This window comes from Periplaneta americana, chromosome 4 (genome assembly GCF_040183065.1).
Source record: "Periplaneta americana isolate PAMFEO1 chromosome 4, P.americana_PAMFEO1_priV1, whole genome shotgun sequence".
NCBI classification, from domain to species: Eukaryota; Metazoa; Arthropoda; class Insecta; order Blattodea; family Blattidae; genus Periplaneta; species Periplaneta americana.
In genome coordinates, this window is record NC_091120.1 from 33,629,602 (window position 1) to 33,643,202 (window position 13,601).

The 13,601-nt window shown below is 35.0% G+C and overlaps 1 protein-coding gene across 1 annotated transcript in view; it reads right to left on the reverse strand.

Moving 5' to 3' along the window:
• Window positions 1–234: 234 nt before the first annotated feature.
• Window positions 235–13,601, reverse strand: part of LOC138697682 (E3 ubiquitin ligase Rnf121) — a 36,517-nt gene continuing 23,150 nt past the window's right edge. Inside the window, exons 6-8 of the mRNA XM_069823140.1 lie at window positions 11,303–11,436; window positions 5,479–5,580; window positions 235–655 (exon numbers count right to left, since the gene is read on the reverse strand). Of these exons, the coding sequence (XP_069679241.1) occupies window positions 535–655; window positions 5,479–5,580; window positions 11,303–11,436 (357 nt within the window). The 3' untranslated portion in view covers window positions 235–534. The remainder of the gene's footprint in view (window positions 656–5,478; window positions 5,581–11,302; window positions 11,437–13,601) is intronic.

Below are 13,601 nucleotides of genomic sequence, written 5' to 3' on the forward strand. Positions count from 1 at the left end.
CAATTACAAATTAACCAACCATCACAATAGTGATAAAATAATACATTCTCACATGATTTACCAAAATAAATGATAATAAATTAATGAAAAAATATTTATAAAATGGAATCAAATATTCTTTTATTTCTCTAAACAATATGCTATTCGCGAAACAAGGCACATCCTTGAATCTCCTTTCAAATTGGTAACTATGAATGACGAGGAGCAGGAAACAGGATCATCAAACATCAGGAATAATTTAAAAATGGAACATATATTCTTTACAACTGCATGATATCTTCACTTATAAATTCACAAATATTTTACAATGTAGTTATGTTGCTACAAAACTTTAAAAATATCTCCAGTCATTCAAATGTAAATCATATACATATTTTTACAAGTTGACAACTTTCTGGTCCTATGATAGTTGAAAAATAACCCTGAATACTCGCATGCATACATCATCTTTCATACAGTTCAACATTCGGTGGACATAGGAAACTTCAATCAAGAGTGACATAAATATGTATAGAAAATTCACAGCCATAATGTTCATTCCAGTCCAAGTGCCCAGTTTATGCCTTGAACAAGAAATAGAATCAGGGGTTGCCACGCAACCAGCCATCTGATCCAGTCTAACAGTTGACCATACAGGACATGTGGTCGCTCCCATCTAGTTTATGTTAAGGTTGAACTTTCAAATTCTAAAATCATCTTATTGATAGTATTTAACAAGTAAGCATAAGCTTTGTTGTTACTGTATATGTTTGTATTTTTCTTTTTCTCTTTTTACTTTCTATTCTGCTGATTAATAAAATATCTTAAGATCTTATGGAATGTCTCCTGAGTACCAATGTACAGTAGAACCTCTATTATCCGTGGTAATGATGGGTGTGGAGCAGCGGCGGATTTTCAGGGGAGGCAAGGAAGGCAGTGCCTCCCCTAATATTTTACCAGAAGACAATATTACAGTATTAATTCCAGCTGAATTAAGATCAGTAAGTTATAGCAAATGACGGACATTTTTCCTTTTATATTAATTTTACTATTCACTACGGCTAAGATGTAAGTTACGTCAAGTCGACCACATCCAGTTGGTGATGCCCGCTCGCTATACTGTAGATAGTACAAATACTTCGTACCGAAAAATAACAGATAGTGTTGTAACCTGTATAGTCGACATCTAGCAGCCTGCATGTGTCTATACGAGAGCGGGAGAGAGAGGAGACAGCTACATCACTCTGCTCCCCGGTAACCATGACAATAGCACTTCAACCAATAAAACAGCTGGTTAGAGGAGTGTTTAAACTTAACTAGAACGCGCGAGGGGAGCCGAATTTGGAGACGTCCTACCCACCGCTGACAATTGTACTGCTAGTCACGACTGCTTTCGGCTTGTATTGGCAAGCGCTCTCTCTCTCCCTCTCTTTCTCTCTTCTTGGTTTTAGAAAATCGAGTCACTTGTTATTAGTTTTCTCCCTGTGTAAAAGTTTTCCTTCATGTTGGTAGATTTTCCTCTTGTTTGCGGATGTTTCTGTTATTTTTTCCTTTGTGTAGCGAGATATATTTATTTATACAGTATATTAAATATATCGAGAGTTTAGAAACAAATGCAGAGGAAGAGGATCGTCCAGTGAATTAGGTTACGTAATAGTAATGAGCAAGTCCCGGATTCTTAGGTTCGAATCAATTTTGTTGCTATCTCGTGACTCTCGAAGTATTGCTTTTCTTATTCGTTTTTTGTAGCAATGAGTAATATTCTTAAATTTAATATGACCTACAAAGACCTAATTCGTAAGTTAGAACTTAAAATTTCCTAAAGAGATCCAAACTTTAACAAGCCCTTGTAATATTATATTAACAGTATGTTGTTCATTTTCATTTTTTTCCTCGTAAAATCATATAAATTCCTAAACATAAGATTTAAAATCCTAAAACATAGATTGGAAAAACTAATTTTAGTTTCTTAATACCTATAAATTCTACGCTTGGTAATGAGGTACATCACAGGCCTTATATATTTATATTCTCATCAGTCACGTCATGACCTCCTCAACTTTCAAACCCACCATCCGCCACTGGTTTGGAGTAAACAGTTAATCGAAAAAATCGGATAATCCGTACGATATATTGTTTTCATAAATTAAGTGCATGGCACAATTTCCTAATTTCCTAACATGCCAGGTAGTGTATCAGACGTTCACTAATTTAAGTCTGGTTTTCAATGACTAGTTTTTAAAGAGTCCAGGAAATCCTTATGCCGACTGTCTGTTGAAACATAGGAATAGTGCAGGTCTCCTATTGTAGATTTGCATACTTATTACACTTTATATTTGTTTCTAATTAAATCGTGCACAGTTGTAATTCCTATTTCGTATTCTGATGTGAGATGAACCACAGTTTCTCTTTTCTCAAGCCACTCAATTACTTGTACTATTTTTCGTAGCACAACTCCTTTTCTTTGACACCTGTAATATAAGGTACAGTACTTCATATTTTTTCTGCAGCAGAAAAAAAAGAGCTAGAGAGAAAAACGGTCGGACAAACCACCAATTGGTTAATAGGGTGACGGAAAATCGAGGTTCTACTGTATACTATTTCTGGGAATACTAGAGTGATTTGAGAGATATATATATATATATATATATAAACAATATGTATCTAGCAATAACTTTATTATTATTAATATTATTAATGTCTAAAATACTAATTTCTCCTGATTATCAGCCTTTCAAATACATATACAAGATGTTTCCGAGGTGGTGTTACAAACTTTCAGGGATGATGGGGAAGGGCACATGTATCAATTTGAGTTAAGGAACCCTGGAAATGACCGAGTCGAAAGTTACAAGCAAAAATAGTTCTGTGGAAATGAAATAATTTTATTCCTCTGTACACCTTATTTATGTGTATTTATCTGTACATCTTACACATACTGTATTCATCTGACGTTGTTTACGTTGTCTACTTACAGTATTCCATTCAGTGCGCTGTCTGAGGGATGGGGACAGGAAACTACACTAAAGCAATGCAGATGGCATAATGTGTAACGGACATGGTCGGTCCTGATATGCACGTCTGTAGACAGCAGTGTATGTGTACAAGTTGCAGTGTCCAGTCAATCATTCCTAGTGAAATGGAGGAACACGAGAGCGGAATAAGCAGACCTGATTTTCGAATACGGATGAGCCAATGGGAACAGTAGACAAGCTCACAGATTGTATCGGGCCAAGTATCCACGTAGGAGACATCTGGCCCATACCATTTTTCCATGACTGTTCCAAAGGTTAAGGAAAGGAAGGCACGTGTTGCCAAATTACAATTTCATTTCCACACAATTATTTTTGCTTATAACTTTCGACTCAATCATTTCCGGACTATGGTTCCTTATCTCAAATTGATACATGTGCCCTTTGCCATCATCCATGAAAGTTTGTAACATCACCTCGGAAACACCCTGTATAGTATTTACTGAACTGAGGAACATCGTGTTTCGTCTTATTGTCCACAGATTCCACTGTTGGATCTGCCTAAATAAAATAAGTCACAAGTTGAAAAATATATGTTAGTTACACATTGAACTAGGAATAAATGAACGTGTACTGTTCCAAAGAATAACTGCACATTATGTATGTATATACTCAGGTACAGTATATTTTTTTCCTATAACACATACATATAGGCAAATAGCCATTTACGCCTCTGTTTACCTTTTTTATTTTTTCTTAGAATGGAACAAATGATGGAATCTAACCCGAATTTTATACAGCATTTCCTCTTAACGAGTTGAGAGGAAAATTCCATAAAAATACCTCAACCAGGATTCGATCCAAGACTGGTTAGTTAGACACTCTGACAACTACTCTAAAGCAGTGGACTTATTATTAGTAAATATATTTACCGTCATTTACTAATACAGTGAAATTATTATCAGTGGGGGGGAAAAAAGAAGAAAGAAATTATCATCATTGTATAGTGGGGATGGGGGGAGAAGAAAGAAAGTATTGAAAATAAAGAAAAATAGTTTTAAGTTTTACAAGGATCTTTTTCAATGACAGCTAACATGATATAAAATCGTACATTTTATAATGAAAAAAGAAAATTCTATACCTGAAAAATACTGGAGTGCAAGAGGACTAATGGCTTTATTGCCAAATGTCTAGGCATTTGAACAGCAGCAGCATTTTATAATGATTGAATCCCAGAAATTTACAGAAATAAGCTATATACAAAGAAACAAAAATTCGTAATGTGTTTTTTGTATATTTGTACTGTCACATTTATTGCTTCCATTCAGCAATCATTTCATAATTAAAAACTATGCTCTTGATGTTTCAGTAATTTAATACGATTTTAATTTTATTTACATTTAAAAATCATGTTACTACTGTGAAAATAATTTGATAAATGGGCAACTTACTAGTGTTATATATTTAAGCACGTGGGCTTACAGCTGTTTCGGTATATGCAGCATTATCAGAGCCTACTGGATCATAGCGTCATCTTGATATCACTGCCTGTTGTAAGGGTGTGTTGTAGTGTGGAGTCAAATAGTGAGTGTGTTAAACATATGTAGTTGAATCTGATTCAAGTTATGACACTATGATCCAATAGGCTCTGACGATGGTGCATATACCGAAACAGATGTAAGCCCACGTGCTTAAATATATAACACTAGTAAGTGTCCCATTTATCAATCTTCTGTTAATAAGTGCTAAACGTAGTGTACACAAGACTCAAGATGGAAAATAATTTGTTTATGAATCATACCTATAATTTATAAAGGACGCTATCAGTAGATCCCAAACACAACAAATAATAAATCTCAACATACACTAGAAAAAAATCTTTTCTGCTACTCAACGACCCTGGAAACCTAACATTTCATTCACATAAAAGATAATTAACATTCAGAAGTAAAATAGCTCACTTAACCATTGCACTGTATTTAAAATGTAATAACTATGAGAGTTGGGGTATAAGTCATGGCAACTATTTCTTTTTTGCTACAATCAAAATTGAAACTAAAACTACATGAGCTACTAAAAAAATCTTCAGCAGAAATAAAAAAAAAAACACATGACAAGTTATTTGACTGAAAATACTGTAACTTTTATATAATTCATAATTACGAACTTATCGGAAATAGCAAACATGAATTATAAATTAATAGATGTCAAACAAAAGTATACAAGCAATATCTAAACTTAAAAACAAAATTATACAATACAAAAAAAGATCATTGGTTTAATTGAAAACAACAAATTATGCTACAACCAAAATTAAAACTAAAAGTATATGAGCTACTAAAAAAAAATCTTCAGTGGGAATTAAAAAACACATGACAAGTTATTTAACTGAAAATAATCTTTATATAATTCATAATTACGAATTTATCGGAAATACCAAACATGAATTCTACATTAGTGATGGTAAAGGAATGCACAATTTAAATATATTTACTTACAAACAAATGAAATCACTTGAAAAGGATACGGATTGCAGAACATCTTCTTTAAATCCACCTTCTCTTTGCAGTATGGGCAAGTCTGTTTCTTGCCTACAATGCACCAACCTCGAATACAGAATTCATGAAAGCTGACAGAGGTGTTAAGGAAATCCAATGTTTGATATTAATCAACAAACTCAAAAACATTTAGAAGAGAGATAACAAACAGTATCCTTACTATATACTATTATCATTCATTGCATAAAATAAAGTATCTGTCGAGCAGATTTTCTCAAGCTATTCTGGTTTCTCCTTGCCATTCTCATTGCACTGTTGATTCTATTTTTTTAAGCATGTACAGTAGTGGCAAAAAAAAAACCGGACCAAACCTTGAAGCTGATTTCAGAGTCACAGATCCAAATTTTGCTAGTCACAAAACACATCCATCTTGTATAATGTGTAATTATGGTTTATAAAACGAAATACAAATATTTATATACGGAATACTTAATACAATTTTACAGGAGAAAGAGTTCGTCCAAAGGGCTGGACTCTGGAAGAGTACCCAAAACGCTCACTGCATTTCCGCGTTGAATAGCAATACTTAAACGTTGACGCAAATAAGTAGTGCAACGGCGATCACCAGTAATGGAGATCAAAATTCGGCCGATTTGAGATACCAAAACTTTAGCGTCATGACTCCAAGGACCGAAGGTCTCCACAGTAAGGGGGACAAAGATATAATTGTCTAAAAGATGAGCATATTTATTGACTTTATTTTTCACGACTAATTCACCAGCAGATGCTATGCGTCTGGAGGTATTCGGCAAGTGAAATGAAGCTAGAGTGTCAATGCAAGTGGAGTCCCACATTAAAGATTTGTATAATTAATTGTAACAATGAAATTTATTGCATTTGTTCAATTCTTACAGTCTTTTGTTTCCTTCAGTGCCTCAAACGTACAGACGAAAAACTTTGAGAGTTTTATTTTCATCTGGCATCAATATTACATTTCTAGCTCTATTCGGCAAAGATAACTGTGTATTTTTACATTAAATAGCAGTACATACCTCTGGCTTCACTATCCATATTGAAATTACCACAGTTTGACAGTTTACATAGCACAGGATTCTTTTGTATCAGCTACAAGGGTGGGTCCAGTCTTTTGCCACTACTGTACATAAATGAAACTTAAAATTCTACATTTCCAGGAAGATCAAGAAATAAAGCTGCTCGCCCTATTTAGAGTATTTACGACATGCAAAAGGTATCTTTGTTCTTGAATAAATACGAATAAAGACAAAACTCTCTATGCTCTACTTTTGGTAACAGATGGGAGATATCTATCAGAGAAAAATGAGAACACGTTGACTCATAATCTTGCTGGTCATGAGTCATTTGTGTAATGAGCTTGCCAATTTAAACGTATGAGGTGCACAAATCGAAAATGAACATGAATTAAATCAAGCCCAGTTGAGATGAACACAAGACTTAGCTGTTAGGCCTAAGTGCTTGGGCATTAGAAATCAACTGATATTCTCGGAAAGAGACACTCTTTCCCATGTAATATCTGAAATGTTGACATCAAACACAGAGAAAATGTTAACTAGAATATGATTGTTATACTTTACGATTTTTGCATTTCAAAAAGAGTCCTACCGAGACTTGCCAATAACAGTCACAATTCCAATTTTGAATATCAAAAAATGTGAGCGGGAAATCGAATAGGGAGAGAAGTAAGAAAAGCATGCCCTTTATCACCTACCCTGTTCAACATTTACTTGAACTTTTTTTTTGCAGAGCATTGGAGGGTGATAATAGGAGGAAGGAGATTGAAGTGCTTAAGATTTGCTGAAGATATGACGTTGTTAGCAGAAGAGAAGACGATACTAAGGGATATGCTAGTGGAGCTATATGACAGCTATGAGTAGTATGGGATGAAGATAAATGCAAACAAGACGAAGACGATGATTATCAGAAGGAAACTAAAGAAGGTAAACGTGTGAATTCTAAATGAGGCCGTAGAGTAAGAGGACAGCTTCAAATACTTAGGGTGTACTATAATCAGTAACATGAGCTGCTGCCAGGAAGTTAAAAGGAGAATAGCAATGGCAAAGGAAGCTTTTAATAGAAAAAGAAGCATCTTCTGCAGACCTCTGAAAAAAGAAAAGGAAGAAACTAGTAGAGTGCTTTGAGTGGAGTGCGACATTGTATGGGGCAGAAACATGGACATTACGACGAAGTGAAGAGAAACGAATAGAAGCATTTGAAATCTGGATATGAAGAAGAATGGAGTGAGTAAAATTGACAAACAGAATAAGAAATGAAGCTGTGCTAGAAAGAGTAACAGAAGAAAGAATAATGCTGAAACTGATCAGGAAGAGGAAAAGAAATTGGCTGAGTTGCTTGCTAAAAAGAGACTGCCTACTGAAGGCTGCACTGGAAGGAATGGTGAACGAGAGAAGAGTTCGGGACAGAAGAAGATATCAGATGATAGACAACATTAAGATACAGTAAATGGATTGTATGCGGGGACTAAGAGAAAGACCGAAAATAGAAAAAAAAAAATGGAGAATGCTGAGTTTGCAGTGAAAGACCTGTTCGTGGGCAGAACACTATGAATGAATGAATAAATCGTCATGGTGGCGCACTGAGCTTATAAGAAGACCTGGGTTCAAATTCCACTCTACTTTGAATTTATAACTTGTGATGGGCAAGGGCAATCAGGATAGTCTGTGATCAAAGGGCCCTGCGATTGGACAAAAAACATCAATAAAAGTACGTTTTGATAAGGGAAATGTTTCAATTCTGCTTTCTTAATTAAACAATTTATGTAGTATATGGCTATCGGTCTATGATGTATTCCTCCTATGGTTTTTTATTATATTGTTTTTAGAGCAGAATAACTACTTGATTTAATTAGTAATAACATGAAAGTACTTTTATACTGAATTTTATGAATATATTTTAAACAACATGAAAATGCATTGTTTGTTATATTATTTCTAGAGGGTGCTGTATTTGTTGGCGGGAAATAATATTTTGTCATGAGGGAGTTACGCTATTAATGATTAAATATAATGCTGGAAACGGAAAAATAATATAATGTACGTTAAGTTGTTATTCCATGTAATGCCTCATTTCTTTTGAGCAGTGCATATAAAGCATTATAAATTGGTTAAAGGAGGTATCTCTATCGGCCTATGTGAATGTGACTGTTATAGAAGGCATTCCAAGTGAGTATGAGACAATAATCACAATATTAGTACGGACATTAATGTCAATTCTCTTACAAAGGACAGATTTTCAAGTAATACAAATTTCTTAAATGTTTCGGAATTACTATGAGAAATATTATTTATCAATTCCTGAAATTGAGCTCATAAAGATAAGTATTTCGAACATGTGGAATAAAACGGAATTTAACATCACTAATTTTCATTGCAAACACTTCTATTCTAATTGATATTTAATATTTGAGGAGAAAAATTCGCTCCGGCGCCGGGGATCGAACCCGGGTCATTGGTTCTACGTACCAAGCGCTCTGACCACTGAGCTACACCGAATTCAATTCACAGCACCGGACCGAACACTCCTCCTTCAATGTTTCCCATTGTGGCCTGACTCCAAGTTAGGCATATATGTTGAGGTATATGTCCAGTGTCAACTGCCAATTATACTAGGAGCGCACTCAGCTGAGTGACTTGTTTGGCAGGGATTCCACAGTTACGTGCACAGGAATCTGTACAAATATATGCACTGCAGTCAACATTGGACATATACATCAACATACGAGGGGGATCCAGGAAATAACGACCGTTTGCGCATACCCGCCGCGCAGCTGACTCCCCTTCCTTGTTTGAAGGTCAACTGGCTTCCTTAACATGTGTTCTCACAATGTTGTGAGTACTGGTTGCAACAAGTCGCCATTGTGCATTTTGTGTTACTTCAAAATGAACGACGTGATTGATAATCCCGCCGACTGTGAGGTGAGGAGTGTGATTCGATTTTTGAATGCCCGACATTTGAAACCTGCAGAAATTTACCGGCAATTGAAAGAAGTGTATGGTGATACTGTAATGAATGAAAGAAATGTGAGAAAATGGTGCGAAATGTTCAACAATGGGCGAACAAATGTCCACGATGAAACTCGACCCGGACGCCCATCACTCATCACAGAAGACCAGAAGACTAAAGTGAACGACAGAATCTTGCAAGACAGGCGCACATCACTCGACGAATTGCATATTGCCTTTCCTGACATTTCTCGTTCTTTGCTTGGTGAAATTGTGTCGCAACATCTTGGCTACCACAAAATCTGTGCACGATGGGTTCTACGGCAACTGAGTGACCAACACAAAACTCAGAGAATGGCCTCAGCATTGACATTCTTGATGCGATATCACACAGATGGAGACGCCTTTCTTGATCAAATTGTGACTGGTGATGAGACCTGGGTGTCTCACAACACCCCAGAGACCAAGCGCCAATCACGTCAGTGGCATCATCCCTCATCACCCAAGAAACAGAGAAAATTCAAACAGACTCTCTCAACACAAAAAGTCATGGCTACTGTCTTTTGGGATCGCAAAGGTGTTCTTTTGCTGGATTTCATGCCAGAAGGCACTATGATCAATGCAAATCGTTATTGTGAGACTTTATGAAAACTATGGCGAGCCATCCAAAACAAGAGGCGAGGAATGCTTTCAAGAGGAGTTGTGCTTCTTCACGACAACACCTGCCTGCACATTGCTGCTTCATTTCGAGAATTGCTGGATCAATTCGGTTGGGAAATCTTTGATCATCCGCCCTATAGTCCAGACCTTGCTCCTAGCGATTTTCACCTTTTCACTAAGCTGAAAGACTTTCTGGGTGGTACGCGTTTTGGAAGTGATGAAGAGTTGAAGAAGACAGTGAACACCTGGCTTAATGAACTGGCAGAAGAGGAGTATAACACGGGAATTCTAAAGCTAGTGCACAGATACGACAAATGTTTAAATGTAGGTGGTGATTATGTAGAGAAGTAAAGGAAGCTTCAGTCATGTAACAGACTTTGTTTTTTCAAATAAATATATATTTTTTTAATTATCACAACAAAACGGTCGTTATTTCCTGGATCCCCCTCGTATATGCCTAACTTGAAGTCAGGCCACAAAGGGAAACATTGAAGGAGGAGGGTTTGGTCCGGTATTGTGGATTGAATTCGGCGTAGCTCAGTGGTCAGAGTGCTTGGTACGTAGAACCAAGGACCCGGGTTCGATCCCCGGCGCCGGAGCGAATTTTTCTCCTCAAATATTAATTGTCAATATTACAGATATTCTGTAGGACAAATTAATCAAAAATCTATAATATTCTCATAGCTGCAATGCATATATTTGTACAGATTACTGTGCACGTAACAGCGGAATCCCGGCCAAACAAGTCACTCAGCTGAGTGCGCTCCTAGTAAAATGGCAGTTGACATTGGACATATAAGTCAACATATATGCCTAACTTGGAGTCAGGCCACAAAGGGAAACATTGAAGGAGGAAGGTTCGGTCCGGTACTGTGGATTGAATTCGGTGTAGCTCAGTGGTCAGAGTGCTTGGTACATAGAACCAAGGATCCGGGTTCGATCCCCGGCTCTGGAGCGAATTTTTCTCCTTAAATATTAATTGTCAATATTACAGATATTCTGTAGGACAAATTAATAATCTATAATATACTTGTATTCTAGTTAACTTTCTTTCAGGTACAGAATATAAATATTTGGCAATTAAAGAATACAATTCAATAGTAATCGTTTTGAAGATTACTTAGCTGAGGTTCGATGATGTCCTTCACAATTACTTTATCCTGTTAGGGAATTAAATATGCGATGTCAAGGATACACATGATTGCAGGAGAGCTTATATGTGTTCTCCAGAACTCCCTCTTCATTTTCCTGGACCAATAATTTATTTCCACACACAGCACACACTCCAGAGTCAAGATGTCTTGTAGGCATGCCTTGATCTGTATAGTACTACATCAAAAACAAGAATCTTCAGGTAATATAAGAATCACCTAGTAGAATACACTTAATTTAAAGAAGCATATATAACTTAAATTCTAAATATTACAGGTAGTTAATGGTAAGCTCTGCTTTGTATAAAAGCTAACACAAGTCAGAAATTATTAGTAATTAGATCACAATGTTTATTACAAAGTAAGACCACCATTTTAGGGAATGTATTAATTAATTACATCGCAGTTGTGACACTATACACGCACTTACATGAAACTTTTGATAATAGATTATTGTTAATACAAAATATATAAACATTCAATATTCGTCTTTCATATGTCAACCATTAGTGAAGTAATGACATATATGGTTTTAGATATATATTCTTGACGTTTCAGTCCTAAAAAGTCTTTCCATTGTAAACTATTAGTTTCATGCACATGCAACTAAAATGTATAATTCACACATTTCACTTAAGCTGAGCCTATCATACCCAGCTTCTTTGTACATGATCTGAAAATTATATGGCATACTATTATTATATTATCTCCTCCTCCAAAATACTGTATATAAAAAAAGTAAGTATATAAGTAAGGAAGGAAGATATAAATACAGTAACTTAAAGTAAATAAATAAATAATTAATCACGTAAAACATTATCAGAACAACTGGATAAATAATCTGCATCGCATGCATAGAGATAGAATCCCAAAGTCATGCTCCACTATCGTCCAAATGGGAAGAGATCTCTCGGTCGTCCAAAGAAGCGCTAGATTGAAAATTCAACTGTGAGATCGTAACAGGCCATTTGGCCTAATACTTGAAGGGAAGAAGAAGAAGAAGAAATAAATACGAAAGGAAGAAATAAATAAATAAATAACTTAAATTAAATAAATAGATACTTAAATGAATAAATAAATAACATAGTATATAGTGGCTGTGTAAAGAATCAACTTTGAATTTTAAATTTTCAATAAAAGGAAGTTAATTATCCTGTTCATTTTCTGTTCGCTTACTCACACATAGAAGCTCTAATAATAATAATAATAATAATAATAATAATAATAATAATAATGATAATGATGATGATAATAATAATAATAATGCATTAAAACAGAATTCACTATTTAAGACGATAAATAAAGAACTATTTGAGACAGAGATAATTAACTAGTATACTATATATAAACACAAGAGAAATTCCTGTAAATGTTACTGTTATTTGTCTATCTGTAGTGAGTCATGCCATGCTTGTATTAATTTTTTACAGTTACGCATATAATGTGCTCATGTCCATTTTGCGTCCATGTCAAAGCACAACTGAATAACATTATTTTTAAACATATACTGAAATCCCCATGCAATATAAATTTTCCAAGTAGATCATGTATTATGTAGACTCCCCTTTCATACAGGAATGGATTCTTTCATACTATCATTTTATCAGGTATGACGTAAGATTTCCATGACAACAGAAATCTAATTATCATTCCACAAAATTTCATTTTTTTTCTATTGGTGTAGTACGAATATAAATGTTATATGTGTGGCGGGGGCAAGGCTATTCAAAAATCTAACAAATATTCACTGTGTAATTTATATAAAATATGTCATTACCTCCACCTTTTATTGTAACCTAAGCAAGTTTAAAAACCTTTTGCCTGATAGAATGTCAGTAAAATCGTACTGAAGTTTATTTTGTCTACAAGAAACACTATGCTTTTAAATGGAAAACGAGTTTGATCATTGGCTTCTATTAATTAAATATTACAGCTGATAAAAATAATGTATATCATGTGCTGATAGTTTCAGCTTTTCAAGATAATAAAAATGATTACTCAACATAACTGAATAAATTCTTCGACAACAAGAGGCAAAAGATTTATGTTTGATATAGAACGTAAGTGCAATCACCCAGACCAGACATAAATTCACAACCTTCTAAATGAACTACTTTTGTCCCACAAGATATAATTCCTTACCATAATGGGGAACTGATCCTCAGCCTGAATTGCTCATGTTTCAAACAAAGAGTTACACTTATAAACTTGAATCAGTTGAAACACAGTTCCATCTCCATTAGACTTCTACACAAAGAAATAAACTAAAGAAAATAACAACAAAACCTGCAGAAAGAAACAAAAGCATTACAAAATCAAAGCATATTATGTCCATGAGGAAAT